This window comes from Trichosurus vulpecula, chromosome 7, assembly GCF_011100635.1.
Source record: "Trichosurus vulpecula isolate mTriVul1 chromosome 7, mTriVul1.pri, whole genome shotgun sequence".
Taxonomy (NCBI): domain Eukaryota; kingdom Metazoa; phylum Chordata; class Mammalia; order Diprotodontia; family Phalangeridae; genus Trichosurus; species Trichosurus vulpecula.
Window position 1 is genome coordinate 157692338 of NC_050579.1, and position 20775 is coordinate 157713112.

The 20775-nt window shown below is 39.4% G+C and overlaps 1 protein-coding gene across 1 annotated transcript in view; it reads right to left on the reverse strand.

The window, feature by feature from the left end:
- Window positions 1-20775, reverse strand: part of LOC118857688 — a 202180-nt gene that overhangs the window by 114040 nt on the left and 67365 nt on the right. Inside the window, 5 exon segments of the mRNA XM_036768262.1 lie at window positions 4371-4526; window positions 8611-8813; window positions 10671-10899; window positions 14547-14668; window positions 17649-17849. Of these exon segments, the coding sequence (XP_036624157.1) occupies window positions 4371-4526; window positions 8611-8813; window positions 10671-10899; window positions 14547-14668; window positions 17649-17849 (911 nt within the window).

A 20775-nucleotide genomic window follows, 5' to 3' on the forward strand; every position in this document is an offset into this window, starting at 1 on the left:
AGAAAGCAAAACGATAATTAAAAACCAATTCTAATACTTTACAAAGCAAATGTTGCTATTCCCAGGTTATTGACAGGAAGAGTAAGGCATATGTTGGTGACACGATCTGGTCAAGATAAATAGTGAATCCAGAACAGATTCAAGAAAAGGGCTCAGGTTTTCTTGTCGATAGGTTGAATTCTTTTCATTATATAATAATGATAAATCAGGTTTACTTTCATCTCCCCAAAATCTCTAGGCAAATCTCTAAGATTCTAAGTTGCAGAAAAAATACCAACCAGCATTGGTAGAGGGAGTTCCCTATATTCATGAGAATTCCTAGAGCCTACTACTCTTGGCATCTGGACCAGGTTTAATTTGGGGGAATCCTCAGAATAACTCAGCGCAATGGCTGCTATTCTGATCCATCCAGCTATAGCCAGGGCAGTTGACTTAGACTTGTTTCTAGCTCTCATCTAAGAGTATTTGAGTCAATTCATCTGCAAGCAGCAAGCTCCTAACACATATTTTTACATAAAGCACGTTAACTCATACTCTTTGTTGTTGTTGTTTTTTATATAAAGGTTTATTTTGCATTTCACACAGAAAACCCTGAAATCTGCAGCAGGACTCTCCACAGTTATTCAGAGGATCATAGACAGTATGTCCACATGTCCATCTTAACAGTTGGATTTTAGCTACAAGGGATCCACACAAGCAAGGGCCAGAATGGAGGGGGAGAGTGATAGGCCACAATGGGAGGAATATATTTCAGTCCTTTTTTGAAACAACAGAACATTCCAAGTCACTGAAAAGCTGTGCAAATGGGACTCTAAACAAACCCTGCCTCAAAGGAAGGACCTTTATAAATAAGTTAAGGCTCTGGTTTTTTTTTTCTTGTTGGGCGGGGATTTGCCTACAAGCCCCATTTAGCAGGCACAGGTAGGTGGCACAGTGTATGGAGTACAGGAACTAGAGTCAGGAAGACTCATCTTCCTTAGTTCAAATCTGGCCTCAGACACTTCCTAGCTGTGTGATCCAAGGCAAGTCACTTAACCCAGTTTGCCTCAATGTCCTCATCTGTAAAATGAACTGGAGAAGGAAATGGCAAACCACTCCAGCATCTTTGCCAAGAAACCCCAAAATGGGGTCATGAAGAGTTGAACGTTACTGAAACAACTGAACAACAATAACCCATTTAGTAGGGAAATGCCTATCTTCTCTTCATCCCCAAAGCATTAGTCCCCAGTCTCACAACATCAACAAGGGGTTTCTTAATGGCACAGGTAGAGTTAGACATTTGTGAAGACAAGGTCCCTTGCTCTGTTGCTCTGTTTTTTTTTTCTCCCACATAGTCTGTTTCCTGCTTCCTGACTACCTCTGCTATGGCCACTTCCACTTACTACCATAACCTTACATGAGCTCTCATTCCAGTGTACCTCCTCCTTCTGACTCCCAACACGTTTCCCCTCCTCCAATCAAGCCCTGGCCCCCATGGAAAGCAAGGCCTTATCCTCTTCCAATCAATGCCTGCTCTCAAGTAATCCCAAACTGGATTAAAATGTATTTAGGAAATATTTAACAAAATAAATAAAAGTACAATAAAATACAGATCATGCTAATATGTGGTTCTCCAAGTCAATATGCACCTACAGGGATCCCTATATATGGTTTAATGGCCCCATTTCTATTTGAATTTGACACCCCTGATGTAGGTCACATAGGCAGTTGCTCAAATGCCCAGTGATTATTCATTGGCAACCCTCACCCAATGGCTTAGCACCTGGGGCATTACAAATAAAAGATTAACATCTGGTGGGTTCAGGTAGGGGTTACTACCTGGACAAACATTTATTCAATATAGTTCCACTGTCTGGGTTCAGACTGTGGTCACTAAGCTGAAAATGATGGAGAGAGACAGAGACAGAGAGAGACAGACTATTTGTTCAACTTATATTTCCATATAAAGTCTTGCACAAAAGTCTACTACAGAAGCCAGTCTCTCCCTGATACAAATACCTATCTTTTCAATAATAGCACTGTTCTAGTGATGTGATTACCATAGTCTCCAAAGAATTAAAGCTGAGGGTCACCCAAAGGGCAATGGAGAGGTGCATTAGTGGGTGTGAGTAAGCCTCAACATATTACTGAATTACACAAGAAAAATGGCACAAAGTATTTTGTCAGATTTATGACTGGAAAAGAAGGTGGGCCAAGTCATGTAGCAAGAACCCAGAACAAGCAATGTTAAGAGATCTAAAAGAAGGTCCCTAGCATGTGGAGTGGACCCGTTGAAGTATGTGATTCATGGGAAGATATGGACAACAGTTGCACAAGATAGAAGGACACATACACATTGAGATCTGCATTCCTGAAGGGAATACCCACATCAATAAGATCACAGGTCCCTCACTGTCTCTAAGCAAAAGATGGAGACTATCAGTTTATAGGTATTTATAGATAATTGCTAGGCATGTGTGCTGTTTTTGCAAGCACACAAGCATACAGCACACAAGATTCAAACTCATAAAACAGCTCAGTTAGATGTCATTTATATCACAAAGTATTCCTTATTTTGCAAAAAGATGAAGTGTGGAGTTCTTTTAATAGCCAGTACCTCTATGACATTTCAAATGATATTTGAAAATTCAGGGTACCTAACTTCAAGAAAGCATCTATTGCATAAAGCATAAGAAATCTAAATTGCTTCTTCTTCAAATTCTTACCCTTTCTAGAGGTCGAGTCTCTGGGGAGACTAGATTTGCTTCTGGATAGCTGCCAACAGGTAAACTAGTATATTTTGTTGGGGATGGGAAGGACCAACACCTTAGACATACTCATTGCCCTGCTTCTGCATTCTACACCGTGAGGACTTTGAAGTTTCTTTGCAGGCTGGTCTTCTCTCTTGTTCTGTTTCATGCTTTCTTCTTGGGTAGCACTGAGAGCTCTCTTCTTGTTCACCTTCTTTTAAAAGTCAAAATTGATCATGCTTCCTGTACTTGACACTTACTTCTATGCATTGTTCATTTGCCTTGATCATTAACAACTTTATCTAATGAGATAATTAGAAAGTCAGAGCCCTAAGCCAAAAGGTTCTGAGCCTGCCCTGCCAATTCCCACTGCATCTCCTCCATCTTTGCCTTCTTTTTGGGTCAACTCCTTCTTGGAAACACCTCTTTTTTTTTTTTGGCCAACCCCATTACTTGGATCGCCTTTACAATTCTGGCCAGACCTTACCTGCTTTCTTTTGAACTGTGACTGCCAAGCTTAAGGAGCCTTGGGTAGAATTTCCTGTATAGAGGAAAACAGAACAAGGCCCTCGAGAGCATTGTCTTGCTGACGTTGGTGCTCCCCATCCAATTTAGGCCTTACAGCTCATTACCCTGGAAGTCACCTCAGGGCCTGAGGCTCCCAGCCACTTATCCTTAGCTTACCCCAAACCTTTTGCCAGCTCCTTCCCAACATTTTGTTAATTACTTTGGTTGCCACACCTATTTCTTCATCCCATCCTACCTCTTTGCCTTAGCTCTTTTATTTCATAGTTACTATGATGGCAATTAATGGGAGGACAAGACAGCTGTCAAATTTTTAAAGGGTAGTCACGTGGAAGAGGGATTGCCTTTTTTCTGTGGGAGCCCAAGAGGCAGAACCAAGACAAATGGTTAGACTGTGTATATGTGGGGGGGAACTTCCTCCCAATTAGAGTTTTCCAAAAATGTAATGGGCAGCCTCAGAAGGCCTCGAGCTTTCTTTCATTGGCTGGATGACTGCTTGTGAAGTGTGTTATAGTGAGCATATCTCTTACATATGGCTCAGAGTTGATGGATGGCCACTGGGGTCCATTCTAACTCTCAAATTCTGTAAGTTAGTGTGTTTTATTTTCATTAAAAATTTGTATTGATATATTTTTATCAGCTATCCCTCACTCATCAATTTCTTTTCCCCTAAATTTTAAAATGTCAAAGTCTAGATATGTAATAACAATAATATCTGTATTTCTACAGTGCCTACTGCATGTCAGGCACTGTGCTAAATGACTTACAAATATTACCTCATTTGAACCTCACAATAACCCTGGGAGATAAATGCTACTTTTCTTCCCATTTTAGAGTTGAGGAAATGTAGGTAGGCAGAAATTAAGTAACTTGCCCAATGTTAGACAGCTCGCGAGTATCTGGCATTTGATCTGAGTTCAGGTTTTCCTGACTGCAGACCCAGTACTGTAAAGATTAAGTTTAGCAACATGATTCAATTTGGGTTATAAATGATGTTAGAATTTTTTTTTTTCTATTCACGAGATCACTCACTAGGAGAGCAGAGTCTGAGTTACAGTCACATCTCCTCTGCTCTTGTTCCACCCCAAACAACACAAACAATATATGCTGACTTACCTGTCTACTGGACTATTATCTTCCAGCAGAGCTGTGATGAACACCGGAGGTGGCCGGTCTGCTTTCTCCTTATGTAATGCAAATTCAAAGTAGACCGGCCTCAAGTACAAATGGAACTCATCAAAACCCATCTCTTGGGTAAGTATCTTGTAAAGCCTAAATTAAAAAAAAAATACCACTCCATCCTCTAGTATTTTATTTCTGAATGTCTATTTGTTCTAGATAGACATATAATTAGACATAAAACCAAAATAAATCAATAAAAATGTATTTCTTCAAAAGGTAAAAAAAGGAGGCACTGAAAAAAATTTCCAAGGGCTGAATATGCCTGCCAGTAAAAGTCAAAAGTAGCAATAGAGTACTAAAGGATTGTGAAGTGAATGAGATTCCAAGATATCACATTGGGTGGGGATTTCAGTGAGGTGGGGGCTTCTTCCTTCCTCTACCAATTCACATTGGAACCTTCTTGGTCAGTTATAGCCTTAGGCAGTTGCCTAGGGCCTGAGAGGATACATGACTTTCCCAGGTTCACATTCCAACATATGTACCAGAAGCAGGTCTTAAACAAAGGTCCTCCTGACCAGAGTCACCTCTCTATCCACTAGGTCATGCCGCCTCTCCCTATATCATGTAACAGTTGGGATAAGAGAGTGGCTAGAAAAGAGGTGTTGGCATTTTGAAATATTTGTGTTGGGGAACTATAGGACAAGTTTTCTATCAGTTATTACTATTTAAATCACACGTACATAAGGCTGTGCCCCACAATGAGAGTGAAATTACATATTTCAGGAACCTGGACCATTCCTGTATTAATAAACCACTTACATGGTACCAGAGATGGGAAAAATCTGAAATGATTATCGGGTGTTCCCTTTATCACATTTTTTTTCTACTTCTGTCTTTAGCCCTAACTCTTCCTTCCCAGTTGTGGCCAGAAGGAGAACCAGAAGGGACCCAAAGGGAAGAACAAGTATCAAGAATAAAGGGACGGCCAACAGTGTCAAGGGCTGCAGAGAAGGCAAAAGGACTAAGAACTAGGCATGGAATACGGCAATTAAGAGGTGACTTTGGTGAGAGAGTAGTTTCATTTGATGGTAGGGTTGAGAATGAGTTTACAAGGGGCTGAAGAATAAGTAGGTAGTCAGGTTGGTCTCACCACACCAATAATAGGTACTTAATAAATTTACTGATTAATCCACCCAGGTGGAAACCATCTTTCCTTGTCTTACGCACTTAATGCATTCTGTTCTTCGTTACAGTAATTATGTAATTTTGCACAGTTGTACATAAGTGACATATACCTGCTAGGTTGTAAGGATCATTAGTGCAGACACCATGTCTTGCTTATTTTTATCTTCCCCAGTGCCTATCATGGTGCTTTGTGCATAATAGATGATTATTAATGTGTTGATGGATGAGTGAATGAAATGTACAAAATCTACTTACTGAACAAAGATATCTAATCTCCCTAATTTTTAAAAAAAAACATCTTTTTTAACACTCCAAGTTGCTAATAATAAAGAAAATTAAAACAAATCTAAGGTTTCACTTTATGGCCATCAAACTGGTAAAAGTAATAAAAAGATGGGAAATAGCTAATTTTAGAGATCTATAGGAAAATAGAAATGCTAACATGTTATTGTTGTACTTGATAATTGGTCCAACTACTTTAGAAAACATTTTTGAAAAATTTGTGAGAATGATAGCCTCTGACCCAGCAATCCCCCTATAAAGCATGCTCTATCTCTTCCTGTACCTACCTCATTCCTCATAAGATTCTTTCTAGTTTCTACTGTCAGGTCTTCCATCCCCTCAGTACTCTCCCAGAGCACCACCCGTACTTCGGCTTTACTTTTCTCCCTTCCTAATCTTGACCATATTGTTCATAGGATCATAGCTCTAGAGCTGAAAGGGAACTCAGAGGTCATCTGGTCCAAATCTTTCACTTTACGGATGAGAAAATTGAGGGCCAGTAAATGTCAGAGGCAAGATTCAAACCACTCTGACTCCACAATCAGTGCTCTTTCTACTCTATCAGAGCAATTCAATTACATATTATATTCTATATTTGAAATCTTTTGCCCTCTTGTCCTAACATCCACCCCTCATTACTTGCTAAGCTCCACTCTGGTTTGCCCCTACCATCTACCTCCATTCTTACTTGTGTGGTACCCAAAGATGCTGGAGGAGGTCACTGTGCTAAGTGAGTTCGTTACAAATTTATGTTCTCTGATCTCAACTGGACCCTCAGTGCAGCAAAGGAATTCTTTTACTTTCCCTAACTGACTTTCTATTGTTCCTTTCACAGAATGCTCCAAATCTTTTCTCATCACCCCCCATGCTACCATTTTCCCTCCTCACTTTCAATACAGAACCCCTCATACTTTACTAGAAATAGAGTATCTTCCCTCCTGTTATGAACTCCTTGACATAATCCTCCATCTTCTTTTCATTTGCTTCAGTCTCTAATGAAGAGGTGGCCTTTTCTCATTGCCAAGGTACTTTTGCCCTTGATTCCTTCCCCTCCTATCGCCTTGGGCCTCTTTCTCCCTACTGTAACCAGAAAGAAAGTCTGAAAGAAAATATTCATAGCTGAACTCCTTGTGGCAAAAAATTTGAGAGCCATCAATCATCCCCATTGTCTCACTAACTTTCAGGCTCTCCCTGTCTACTAACTGCTTCCCTATTACCTACAAACATGTCTTTTCCATCATCACAAACCTTTCACCTGATCCATCCATCACCATCAACCATTGTTCTATATTTCCTCTCCATTTCATAGCTCAACCCCTTGTAAAGCCCTTCTACAACTGGTGCTTCTACTCCTTTCTCCTCATTTCTCTTCTCAATTCTCTGCAGTCTGGCTTCTGACCTCTTCTTAAACCAAAATAGCTCTCTCCAAAGTGGCCTCTTTGCTGTTCTTGTCACAACACACTCCATCTCCCAACTTTGCATTTTCATTGGCTGTCCTCTATGCCTAGAACTCTCTCCCTCCTCATTTCAGACTCTTGGCCTCTCTGTCTTTTTTCAAGTCTCAGCTCAAATCCTACTGTCTATAAGAATCTTTTCCCAGCCTCCCCTTAATGTTCATATCTTCTTTCTGTGATTATCTCCAATGTATCAAATATATGAATATATATACACATATATCATAAATACAGATGTAAACACACACATTTATGCATATGGTCTGCGATACATATGTATATATTTATATGTATATACAAATTTATTATTTGTATGTTGTAGATATATAAATATATAAGTAAAACTATAGATATATGTATGTATCTGTACATATATATGTACAAACAAGATATTCCTATCTTGTTTGTATATAGTATAATATACATATATACAAACTATTATACATACATGTACAAGATATATATGTTATACATGTGTGTTTTGTATGCACATATATAACAAGATATATGCATATATCTTGTTTGCATATATGCATAATGTTTGTACATTATTTATAAAATATACATATAACCATATATAACTATAAATGTATAGCTAGATACACACAGATATGTATTACATATACATACATGCACACAGACATATATATATATTTATATATAGTTTATACATAGTTGTTTATATGTCTCCCCCATTAAACTTTGAACTCCTTGACAGCAGGGCCTGGTTTTTGTTTTGTTTTGTTCTTTTCTTTCTATCCTCAGAACTTAGCACAGTGCCTGGTACATAGTAGGTTCTTAGTAAAATACTTCCTGACTTGAACAGAACAGGTGCCCATTGATTGAGAAATGGCTGAATGTAATAGGTCTCTCTTATTGCACCATTAGAAATGATGAATATGAAAAATGTGAAGAAACATGGTAAGATGCAAACAGATGCAAAGTGAAGAAAGGCTAGCCAAGACAATAACATACATGTTAACAATACTAAAAGACAGCCAAACTCAGATTAACTGCAATGACTAATCTTGGACCTGGAGGACAGATGATGAAACAATTTTTTCCTTTATGAAGGGAGAGTGAAGGCTTCAAATGAGAAATGCTGCATATGGTACCAGATGAGGCCTGGTTGTTTATTTGGGTTTGCTTAACTATTTTTCTTTGTTACACAAGAGGGTTGAGTGGAGGAGCCAAAATTTTGGGAAGTGACTGTAGCATTAACAAAACTTTAAAAAGAAAAAGAAAACAAAACAACTCTTTCTTTTGGCTGCCTCTCACATGGCCCTAGTGCAAAGCTTGCCCACTGTACCTACCAGGCTAAGTGTGCACTTTCCACACTTATTTCTATTAGTCGGTAGCGGAGAGTCAGGAGTTCCAAAAGTCTGGAGAAGGTCTCCAGAAGAAAAGCTTGGGAATCTCGGCTTTGTTTCTTTCCTTCTCCTGCTGCAGACTCTAGAACCAGCATTCCTATCTCAACCACAAGAAAGGGATCTCCCATCACTGCATCTGAAAATAACTGTGAAGGGAAAGTGTCTTTAAAATTAAGTAATAAAAAATGAACATTGTTTTTTAAAATTGCTTTCATTAGTAAATAGTAAAGTAAATAGCAAAGGTGCTACCAAAATAATAACTTACATTTTTCTAACACTGTATTGGTTACAAGCATTTTAACCTCCATTTAATTTCACTAGGTCTTCACAACAACAAAGTAGGTATCATTGCCCCCATTTTAAAGGTGAAGAAACAGGCTCAGGGAGGATAAGTGACTTACTCATAGTCACACATCTCTGGGGGGCTTGATTCAAGGTCTCCTGGCTTCTAGTTTGGGGCTTTTTCAACTATACTATTAAAGGTTTTGAGAAACAAAAATAGAGAAAAGAGGGTAGGAACCTCAAAAATAAATTTAGTAGGAATGTTCCTGATATTTTCAAAAGTTTCAAGGAAATTTAGCATTTTAGTAACTGGAAATGCAACCCTCCTCTACTCAGAGCCATAATTAGGACAAGGCAAACTAGGGGTTTGCCCCAGGGCATCAAAATTTATAGGACACAGATAGCTTTCACAATCCTTCAGCAGCATAGATACAGGTGAGCTTTAACTTAATTAACAAAAGTAGTGGGTTAAAGCAGGCAGGTACCAGATGGTATGCTTCTCATTCCTCATGGCTGAACCCCAGGAGGGGCTCTTTACCTCCTTCCCTGCTGGGGATATTCCAAGAAATACTCTTGAGGTGCTGTCCCAGGACCTCTTACCACCTCATTTATCTTAAAAAAAAATTGATTCAAGAGTACATTTCAAGAAGCTTTCCATGTCACAAAACTGCTAGTTGTGGCTTTGCTTCTACTCAAGGCTTATTCGAGGCAAAGCTGTGAAACAGGCCAAGTTTCTATTTGGTGTTCCAGTTCTCAGAATCTTCTCTATCCTTCTGATAATCTATCCTAGAAAACCCACCACTATACTATACTATATGCTTGCCCCATCTAACAGCTATAACTTCCTTATTTTTCCCAGAAGACCACCTAAATATATCTAGCACAATGCTTGGCACATAATAGGCACATAATAGGCACATAATAAATGTTGATTAATTGATTGACCTGTATCTCATCTGTCCATTCTAGGTGGGAGTATCTTATTAAGCCTTGCAAAATGGACATTAACTAATCAGTGTTCAGTTAACTAATTAGTTAACTAATCAGATAAGTTCTCAGGATGTTTTAACAGTGGTCTATTAGAAATAATCATTCTCTTCTTCTTTTCTCTACCCCCCTTCCCTTGCTGTCTAATCCAGGGGAGTAATTCTAATGATTAAAAAATTCAGGCCATTTAAGATGGGAGAACAGTATTGTGACTGACCAGTGGAAGAGATAATTTAGGGGCAAGCAAAGCTTCTTAATCACATAGAGCAGAAACCCAGCTTCATTGCCTACAGGTTAATCACAATATCATCAAACTAGGCATTAAAAATTGATTCTAAGAACCCTACTTAAACTAGGTAAATTTCCAAGTCACATCTCACTGCCTTTAACTGAGAAAAACAAAACAACAAATATAGTAAACACTAGGAACTCCTCAAGTAGAAAACTACTTTAAGTATCATTTTAAATTTCAGTCATCAAAAAACTAGTCATAAATCAGAAAATAAACTTCTATGTATATATCTAAACATTAATATTTTTACTCAAATATTGATTGTGTCTTCTTTGACCTTTGGGAAAAATAATCACAGATAAGGAAGCCTAAGATTTTATCAGTTCTGTTTCAGATAGACAAAAGGAAGTAATTTCAAGAGAGTAAGAACTCTGAAACAGTGAGGATCTCATTACTAAGAAAATCAGCCATATCCTAGATTCCACTTCTAAGGTCAACCTACATCTTTCTGAAGCTGGGCACTATAGAGAGACTCAGGCTTTCTCACAGACTGCCATGTGTCCAGAGCCAGCTGGAGCACCTGTTTCTCCAGAATGGTGATGGCATGAGCCGTGTGGGGTCTGTAGATGTGGCAAAACTCCTGGAAAAGGTGCTGTAGAGCTATAGGGATGAGGGAGGCCAGGCCGAGGGAAGGATGGAACTCCAACAGGTAAATGTTTTTTAAAGCTGGGCTTGAAGAAAAAGGCAGATTAATGACAAGTCTACACAATTAAGTAGTGTACTAACCACAGAATTCTTTTCATTTCTTGAAAAAATAGCCTGGGTTTACCACTTAAAACCCCACCTTTGCTAATAGGATCCCAGTAAATAATGTGCTTTTCATTTTGAAGTGAATCCTAAGCAGAAAGAATGCACCATAATAACACCCAGAAGGCATGGTCCAAGTCATCAGCTAAACAGGAACAGTGTTTTGGCACACAGACACCCTCAGTAAACTTCTGTTGGAATTAACTACAATCCCACTAAAACCAGAATCATTTGCATAAAGACAGAGTGGTTGAATATAAAAGCAAGAGCATCGTTGGCAATAGTAGATACAATCAGAGAAATAATTTCCCAGGTTAGCAGTTATTTAGATAAGCCTGTATGACATTTTTCAAAGACTAATGGACAAAATTATTCTGTCAAACCCCTAGATGACTACTGAAACTTTAGAAGCATCTGCTTTAGAGGCAGCTAGGTAATGCATGGGACAGTAGACCTGGTCTCAGAAGACCTGAGTTCAAAAACTGTGCGTCCCTGTGCAATTCACACAACTTCTCTATGCCTCAGGTTTCTCATCTGTAAAAATGGAGACAGTAGCAATGCTTACCTCCCCAAGTTGTCACTAGGATCAAATGATATAGTATCTATAAAGTACTTTGAAAATCTTAAAGTGCCAAAGAAATACTATTATTATCATTATTATTATTTTACTTTATGGAGAAATAGATCAATCAACAAACATTTATTAAGTGGCTACTGTGTATCAGGCACAGTGCTAGGCAGTGAGGGTATAAAAACAAAAACGAAATGTTTGGGTGTTGCTTATTTTTGTGAGGCAGGATGACACCATGTTTAAGCACTGAACTGGCAAATCATGAAGACCTGGGTTCAAATCCTGCCTTAGACACACTCACTAGCTATGTGACCCAGGGCAAATCACCTAACTGCCTCAGTTTCCCAATCTATAAAATGGGGATAATAACAGTACATACTTCCCAGAGTTGCTTGAGGATAAAATGGGATTATTTGCAAAATGCTTTACAAACCTTAAAGAGCTAGAGAAATGCTAGTTTTTACTAGCTGTTAAGTCCATCACTTTCTCCACTTAGCCACACTGTCTTTCAGGAACTGTCATTTTCCAACTTGGTAATCTCGATACTAACACCATGTTTTGCATGTAGTAGATACTTAATAAACGTTCATTGAACTGAATTGAATTGACTCAATGAAGGATGTGGCCAGGATCCTCCCTATCTCTACACAGAGCTCAAGGACATACATTCTTTTCCCCCTCAAGTCGTTAGTCAAGAGGCTATTGTGATTAAGTCTGTTGCTAACCTGTAAGTGAGGGAGGGAGGTTTGTACTTTGTGCAACCAAGGGCCCCTCAAAGGATGTTGCCTGCCACCAAATTATCTCTTCAATAGATAATTGCAGTTTGCGGCTCATTCATATTCTTAAAAACTAGATTTTTAATTGCAGCTGAGTGTCTTAGATCCAAAAAGAGCATCTCACCAACCAACTGGCATTTGCTCCTGGGATGCTTCTTTCTACGCTTAAGGGCCATGGCAAGATCCTTTCTGATAATCATTTCCTTAAAAAAAAAAAATTTATGCCAAGACAAGTTTCTCTCTCAAAGATGTTACCCCAAGCGGGTTTCAGTGAAGAAATTCTTTCATCAAAGATATTTGTGGCATGAAAAATGCAGGGGACTGTACATCCTGGACACCCATAGGTGACCTACCCTGTGGCCTGGGAGGGAACAGAAAAAGAGAATGACTTTCTGTCATACAGACTGACCTGGGCGAGTAGGAGTGTGTCTGTAACCTCCCTACTGTATTCTTTCTCCCTGTGTCCGGGGGAGGTGAATGAATGAGAGAGCTCAAGCTAAAGAGGGTAACATAGAGGATAACTAAGTTACCTCATTCCTTGAACGATTCCAGGGAATGCAATTATGTGTCAAAGTGGCAAAACAGAGGGAAATTGGTTTCCTGCCATGGTGAGCTCAAGGAATTCATAGTGTCTGAAATTTGCTGTGGGCAAAGGAACTGGGTTTTTAAAACCATTTTCAGCATGTCCAGCTCTTAATGTGATGATACTGTCTGACACTGGAGAGGTCCATGATTCAGCCTCCTAAGTCAGTAGGAGGTGGTGGAGGTGTTGGGGTGGGGACCTGCCCATGGGCCAGGCAGTGAGGTGCATGTTAAGAAAAACCCCTAAGCTTCTGGGAAATTACTTGAATTAGACAAAGTATTGATTTCTCCTCTGCTTCATAATCCCTGGAAAATCCTGCTGGCTTTAAACTCTGACCTACCTATTGTTTCAGCCCCCTCCAGTCTCTCTGGTAATGGAATGAATGAATGAATGAAAAAAACATTTATTAAGTAATTCCTATGTGTCAAGCATTATGCTAAGCACTGGAGACACATATACCAAAGCAAACACAGCTTTTTGGATCGTGTCTTTTTCTCTTCCCCTGTATCCAGCCTCATTTTATTCATCTTTTCCTAAAATGCAGGCTTACATAGGTCCTGCTTCATGCCACACCATGACAGACAGAACCTCAGCAGCAATTCAATTCAACCAGCATTTATTTATTAAGTGTTGTATGTGTGCAGAACAGGAAGTTCTGTCCTCAAGAAGCCTCCATTTTATTGGGGAGAAGCAATGTATATGCAGTTAATAAATAAAACTATATGAGCTAAGTAATTTTGGAGAAGCAATGCATATGCAGCTAAGTAAATAAATATTATATATAAATAAATACTAAGTAAATTTGGAAATCATTAGCAACTGATGGGAATCAGTAAAAGCATTTTGCAGATAGACCCTTGAGCAGAACCAAAAAGGTAGCTACAAGTTCTAAGAGATGGAGGTGAGGAGGAGAGCATTCCAGGTATGGGGGACCATCAATGCAAACACATGGATACAGGCAATGGAATGTCACGTACAAGGAACAATCAGCAGGCCAGTTTTTCTGGAATGTAGAAGGGTAGATTTCTGGAACTAGATTGTAAAGGGCTTCAAATGCCAAATACTGGAATTTGTTTTTGATCCTAGAGGCAATAGGAAGCCATTGGAGCAACTTGAGCAGGGAAGCAACTTAATCAGACCTGTCAAAGCCACTTTCTTTTTAAATAGAACTTCTTAGGAGACTGAAGGACTCTAGACTCAACAGCATAAATTAAAATTCTAGACCTGTCCCAAAAAAAGTTCAAAGAGAAGTATCTTATCCATTGTTAGTTTCCAAATAAACTGGAATTTGGGCAATTGCCCAAAGAGAGTAGGGAGCGCTCTCTATAGCTCTTTGGTTGTAGAATTTGCACAAAAATCACAAAATTTTAGAACAGGAATGAGCCTTAATGATTACTTAATCTAACTTCTTTCTTTTACTGATAGGGAAACTGAAGGTTGTCATTACCCAAAGTCACACAGAGTTTGTAGCAGAGATGGGACTCTGGTCAGATCTTCTGACTCCTAGTTCAGTGCTCTGTACTGACAGTGTCTCCACAATTTAGGCCAGGTTGGAAAGTATTTAGGGCTATGGTTGAGTTTTCCAGAAGAATTAAACAAATCCATTCCCTTCCCTTGCTCCACCCCCAATCATGAACTCACCAGCTATTGTTAATAGAGATAAGTTGTTTGCAAATTATGTTTGGAGGAAGTCCAAATTCATTGATACTACCTTTTTGACCATCTCGCCATATTCTTTGTACATATTCCCTTTGTGACTCTATCTAGAAATGCAAACATAATTTTAAAATTAGGAAAAAAAAACCTGTCCCACAAACACTACACACATAATTTGGCATGAAGAGGACAGCGTCCCCTTTGCCTCAGTTCTGCAGTTGGTAAATTTTACATAGATATAACTCTAAGGATCTGCTCCCACTGGGACTGTGTTGATTCTCAGCCAAGAAAAATCAAGAGTGACAAATTGAAATCAATTTCAGGAAGCACAGGAAAAAAAATCCTTCTCGCAGATATTTGACTAGATGGAAAAAAGTTTCCTATCAAGCAAGATAGAGCTATGCTAACCACAATTCTATAATCTGCCATTGGTTTAATAATGTTCTCATGTTCACTCCATGTAGTCATAGATTGTGCCCTGACTCATCTAGAGAGTCACAAAAATTTAAAACACGCTGCCCCAAAGTCACAGAAATGACTAATGGTGGTGATTATTATTATGATGAAGATAGAAGCTTGCATTTATGTAGTGATTTAAGATTTGTAAAGTGCTTCCCATACTGAATCTCAGAATTAGTCCAACTCCCCGACTGAAATAAAAGAGTTCCTGATACATTGTTCTCAAAAAGTAGTCCTTATGCCTTGGCTTGAAGACCACTAAAAGTGGTCTCTTTGAGATCTCTGCTGTGCAAATACAATCATCTTCTCAGTCCTCTCTTTTCTTATCTGTAGATGATATTCCTGATTTCTCTAGCCTATCTTGGTTCCCCTGACATTGAATTTCATAATACAGGGTCGTTTGTTGTGAGGCTCTAAAGTGGTCAAGTACATTCCATCATCATCTTTCATTCACCATGGGCTCATTTTGACATGGTCTCTTTCCTTACAACCACCCTAGGATGTAGGTGCTATTATCTCCATCCTATAGTTAAATGACTTGTCCAGAGTCACACAGCTAGCATCCAGAACAGGATTTAAACCTTGGTCTATCCTGACTCCAGGCCTAGCACTCTATCTGCTGAACCTCTCGTATATACAGTCATAACATAATTTTGCAATCCGCATTTGGAAGTGGTTTATCTTTATTCTTTCCAATGTTACTAATACAATAAGTTCTGTGGTCTGAATGAAAATGTGAGGGGGCTTACTCTTTGCTTTAAGCCTGTGCTTTGTGGGCCAATAAATGTACTGAAGTTGCCCACATTTGAATGAATGAATAAAGATTTATCAAGCCCTTATTGTCTGTGTTAAAGTACTGGGGATACGAATGGAAAAGACAGCACCTGCTCAGAGTCTAATGGGAAAGGACTTGATTTTAAATCCCCAGCGCCGCTTGAATTATTATTATTCTTGTTATTCTTGGCAGACTTGTGATTTCATCATTACTACCAATGCATATCAGGACTGGCTCTGATCCTCAGAGAATCAATCAGTCAGTCAACAGTCAATGAGTAATACTCCTTGCCAGACACCATGCTATGTACCCGGAATATAAACATCATAAATGATGCAATCCCTGCTTGTGAGGAGCCTACATTCCAGTGCTGGAAACAAGGACATACATACACATGTATAAACACAAAGAGAATATATGTAAAGTAGTACTAGAGAAGGTAGCTTGAGAGGGAGGGCACTAGCAGGGGAGGACATAAGGAAAGGCTTCACAAAGAAGGTGGTGATTAAGCCATATCTTGAGGGAAGGGAGGAATTTTGTGAGGCTGAGGTGAAGAAGCAGAGTATTTCAGGCATGGAGGATTGCAGGTGCAAAGGCACCAAGACAAGAAAAATGTCACATGTGAGGAATTGGGACAGTCTGGCCGTATCAAAGAGTAAGAGAGGGAATATTCACTGAAGCTGGAAAAGTAGGCTGGGGCAGAGTTGTGAAGATCTTTAAAAGCTAAATAGAAGCATCTATATTTGATTCTAAGGCCAATTATGAAGCCTCTGGAGTTTATTAAGTATGGGAGTGATGTGGTCAGATCAGCTCTTAATGAAGATCACTTTGGTAGCAATGTGGACCAAAGTAGGTCAGCAGCAGGGTAGGAAACAAATCAGGGAAATCAGTTAGGAACTTATTGCAGTAATCTAGGAGACAGTGAGAAGGGCACTTGGTAGCTCTGTGAGTAGAGAAAAGATTGGATTCAAGAGAGATGCTGTGGAAATAGAAATATCAATATTTGGCAACTGATTGGATATGTATAAAGAGAGTAAAGAGTTGAGGAAAACACCCAGGTTGTAAACCTGGGAGATTTGAAAGAACAGGGACATGAAAACTTCAGACAAGTGATGCATTTTGAAGAAAAGATGATGAGTTCTGTTTTGGACTTGTTGAATTTGAGAGGCCTCCAGATACCCAGTTTGAAATCTCCACTATGCAATTGATGAAATGGGATTGGAGCCTCTGGGAGATCCTGAGGTAGACACATAGATATGGAAATCATTGGCATAAAGATGATAATTAAACCTATAAAAGCTGATCGAGTCACCAAGAGAAAGAATGTAGAAAGAGAAGAGGAGAAGGCCTAGGACACAGCCTTAAGGACCATCTATAGTTAGGGGGAAATTGCCTGGGGCACTAAAAAGTTAAGTAACTTGCCCTAGTAGGCGTCTGAGAAGGGACTTGAACCCAGATCTTCCTGATTCCAAGGTGAGCTTGGAATATATGTAAGCTCCTTGAGGGCATATGCTAGCTCTGTGACTCTGGACAAGTCATTTAACTATAGGATGGGGATAACAGCACCTACATCTTAGGGTTGTTGTAAGGAAAGAAACCATGTAAAAATGAGCCCATTGTGAATGAAAGATAATGATGGAATATACATGACTGCTTTGGAGTCTCATAACAACATATCCATTCCCCTAAGCCATGATGCTTTTAAGCTTTACAAATAAGCACTGAGAATTGGTATAGGGGATTCTCTGTCCTCCTGGGGAATAGATCTAAGGTCATCAATAAGCACAAAATGCCATCCCCAAGGCTAACTTTCCTTCTTCCTCTCTGGGTAATGTTTATTAAACTCTACTCACATGTCTGTTGAATATGTCCTTCACCAGCTGCAGATGAAGCCTCAGATTGATGCACTCATCCCTGTAGGTCTTCCTGAAATAAGGGTGACTAAAATCAAACCGGGGGCGGCAGTGCATGATGTCCGTCATCACTTGCGCCAAGGCAGTTCTCTCTTCTTGATCAAAGACATGTTGATAAGCTTCAAAATAACTGTCAAGAAGCTGGAAAGAGAGTGGACAGAAAGTCTTTATTGCACAGTTGTGCCGTTCAGTAGGTCTAGAATGGAGACTGGCACTTCAGGACAGAAAGGCAAAGGAAGAACAGGATTCAATTTAATTAAATTCAACAGAGATTTATTAAGCACCTACTCTGCTCAAAGCAAAGAAAAAAAATAGAGTCCCTGCCCTCAAGGAGCTTACATTCCACAGGAATATAAGTCCAATGCCATAGGTTATAATTTATACCAACAAAGGAATTTCCTACCCCCATCCCACTCCACTTCCACCATCACCTGGGCAAGGAAGGTAACCTCTGCTTTTGATGTTGACTTGAACTGGATTTCACTTATAAATAAGGTGTCTAGAGATGAAAGGAACAGAGCACATCCCATACCCCCATACACTCATGCACATATGATTATTTTTTGCCAGGCCCATAACCCCTCCTATTTCACTGTGTATAAGTTGTGGGACCATCTCAGAGAGAGTGAGAAGGTGGAGGTGTCCTGAGTAGGACATTGATACAACTTCTGGATGAGTCAAGTTCACCCACAGCTCCTAAAAGCCAAGAAGAACAACCAGATGCCAGTAACAGGAGAAAAGGTCTGGGAAGTTTGGTGGAATCCAGAGAAGGTTTCCCTCTTTAATTTGTTGCATATAGTATTTGTCCATGAACTTGAGGATTCCCTGTTCTTTATTAGTGTGTTCTAGCATTAAAAGAAACTTTACTTTCTTGTTAATTAATTGGTCTTGGTGCTAACTGAAGAAGAACCAAGGTTAGAGTTACACACAGAGATTCTAGAACAAGATTCTAGAAGTGCAAAAAAAAATCTGTTTTCTGGAATCTCTTGTGCCACCCTTTCTTATGCCAATCCAAATTTTACTTATCCTTCAAATCCTAACTTGGTCTTTAACTCCTTCACAAAGCTTTTTTTGACTAATCATAGTCATATATAGACAAAATCATACTCATTTTCATACATATGTCTGTATACATAGAGATATACATATATAAACTATAATATTACTACAATTCACATATATGTGGTATATCATCTTGGAATTGATCTTTAGTTTCTCATTGAATCCATACATCATCTGTTCATTTGGTCAATAAACATTTATTGGAAAGAACAATCGATTTCAAATCAGAATCAGAGAATCTCAGACTCAGAATGGACCTCACAGGCCATCCAATCCAACCTATACCTGACCAAGAATCCCTTCTACAAGATGCCCAATAAATATTCAGCCGGTCTCTACTAGGAGACCACTACTCAAAAGATATCTACTGCCTTTATACTGAGGCCCATTCCACTTTAAGGTGGCTCTAACCATTATGAAGGTTTAACTTTACAGAGTAAAAATTGGCATCTATGGAACTTTCACCCACTGCAGCCCTTCAAATACTTAAGGACAGCTCCCGCCTCTACTGTAAATCCTTTCTTTCCATCCTAAGGCTCCCCAGTTCCTTGAAACGATCCTCATACAGCATAGCAGAGAGAAAAGAAATTCCTCCATGCTGTAGAATGGAAGCTCCTTGAAGAAGGCAGGGATTATACTTCATTCTTGTCCTTGTATCCCTAATAATAGCTAGTATTTATATAGCGCTTTTAAGTTTGCAAATATAATCTATGATATTATCAATGTTATCTAATATCAAAAATACCTCAAATATTATCTCATTTTATCCTCCCAACCCTGGGAGGTGGGTGCTGTCCCCATTTTACAGATGAAGAGACTGAGGCACACAGCAATTAATAATGCTTATAATAATAATAATAGCTAACATTTGTATAGCACTTACTATGTGCCAGGCACTGTGCTAAATGCTTTATAATTATTATCTTATTTGATCCTCACAGCAACCCTATTTAACGGATGAGAAACTGAGGCTAACAGAGGTTAAGTGATGTGCCCAGGGTCACATGGCTAAGTGTCTGAAGCTAGATTCCACTATACTACCTGTCTGCCTCTTAGCACCTAGCATAATGCCTATCTTATAGTAGGTAGCTCCTTTACCATCTTGGTCAACCTCTTCGACTACTGGTCTCCAAGGTGGAGGCTGGGTGCCCTTAGTTTCTATGGTATGACTCCCACAAGAGAACTTTGGCCCAACCCAACAGACACCTGATCGACCAACAAGGGACGGGGGATGACAGATTGAGTCCCACTCTCTCCATGACAGACAATTGGGGGACTTGTCTCCAACACACCCACACTTACCCTTAAACCCCAGCATTATTTTAGGGGGACTCCTTCTTCTGCTCCCTGTTCTGAGCTGAGCATCAATCCCTCAAGGCAGCAGTCACTTAACTGTTATCTGGTCAGCCATAGCAGCCACTGCCCAGGTACCATGAAGAACATTGCTCGGTCTCTGTCCTCAGATCCCCTTCTGGCTACAGCAGAGCTGAGTTCATTGTGCTAGTGGCAGTAAATGATGAGTTTCATTTTGAGTGAGACAGAGTAAATCTCACAGAATGAGCAGGCATAGAGAGGTTGTGACAGATCACAGAATTCATTAAATTATCTTTCCTGCCAAATCCAACCTTCTTCTGAATATCTGTTATTTTGGGGAGCATGGCTATGCTTCCAAATCACTCAGTTTCACCACACCTGTGTCATATTCAACTCTTTCACCTTGTATATCCAATCTGTTGCCAAATCTTATCATTTCTACTGCAACCTTTCTCCCATCTGACCCCCTTCTTTCTAACATCACCAACTTAGTTTTGGTCCTCTCACCTGGACTATAGCAATAACCTTCTAATTGGTCTCCCTACTTCCAGTCTCACCCCACTCCAATCCATTATCCACACAGCTCACAAAGTGATTTTTCCTAAAGTTTCAAGTCTGGCCAGGTCGCTCCCCTGCTCAATAAATTCTAGGATCAAATATTATTTTAGCTTTACTTTATTCTTTTTAAATA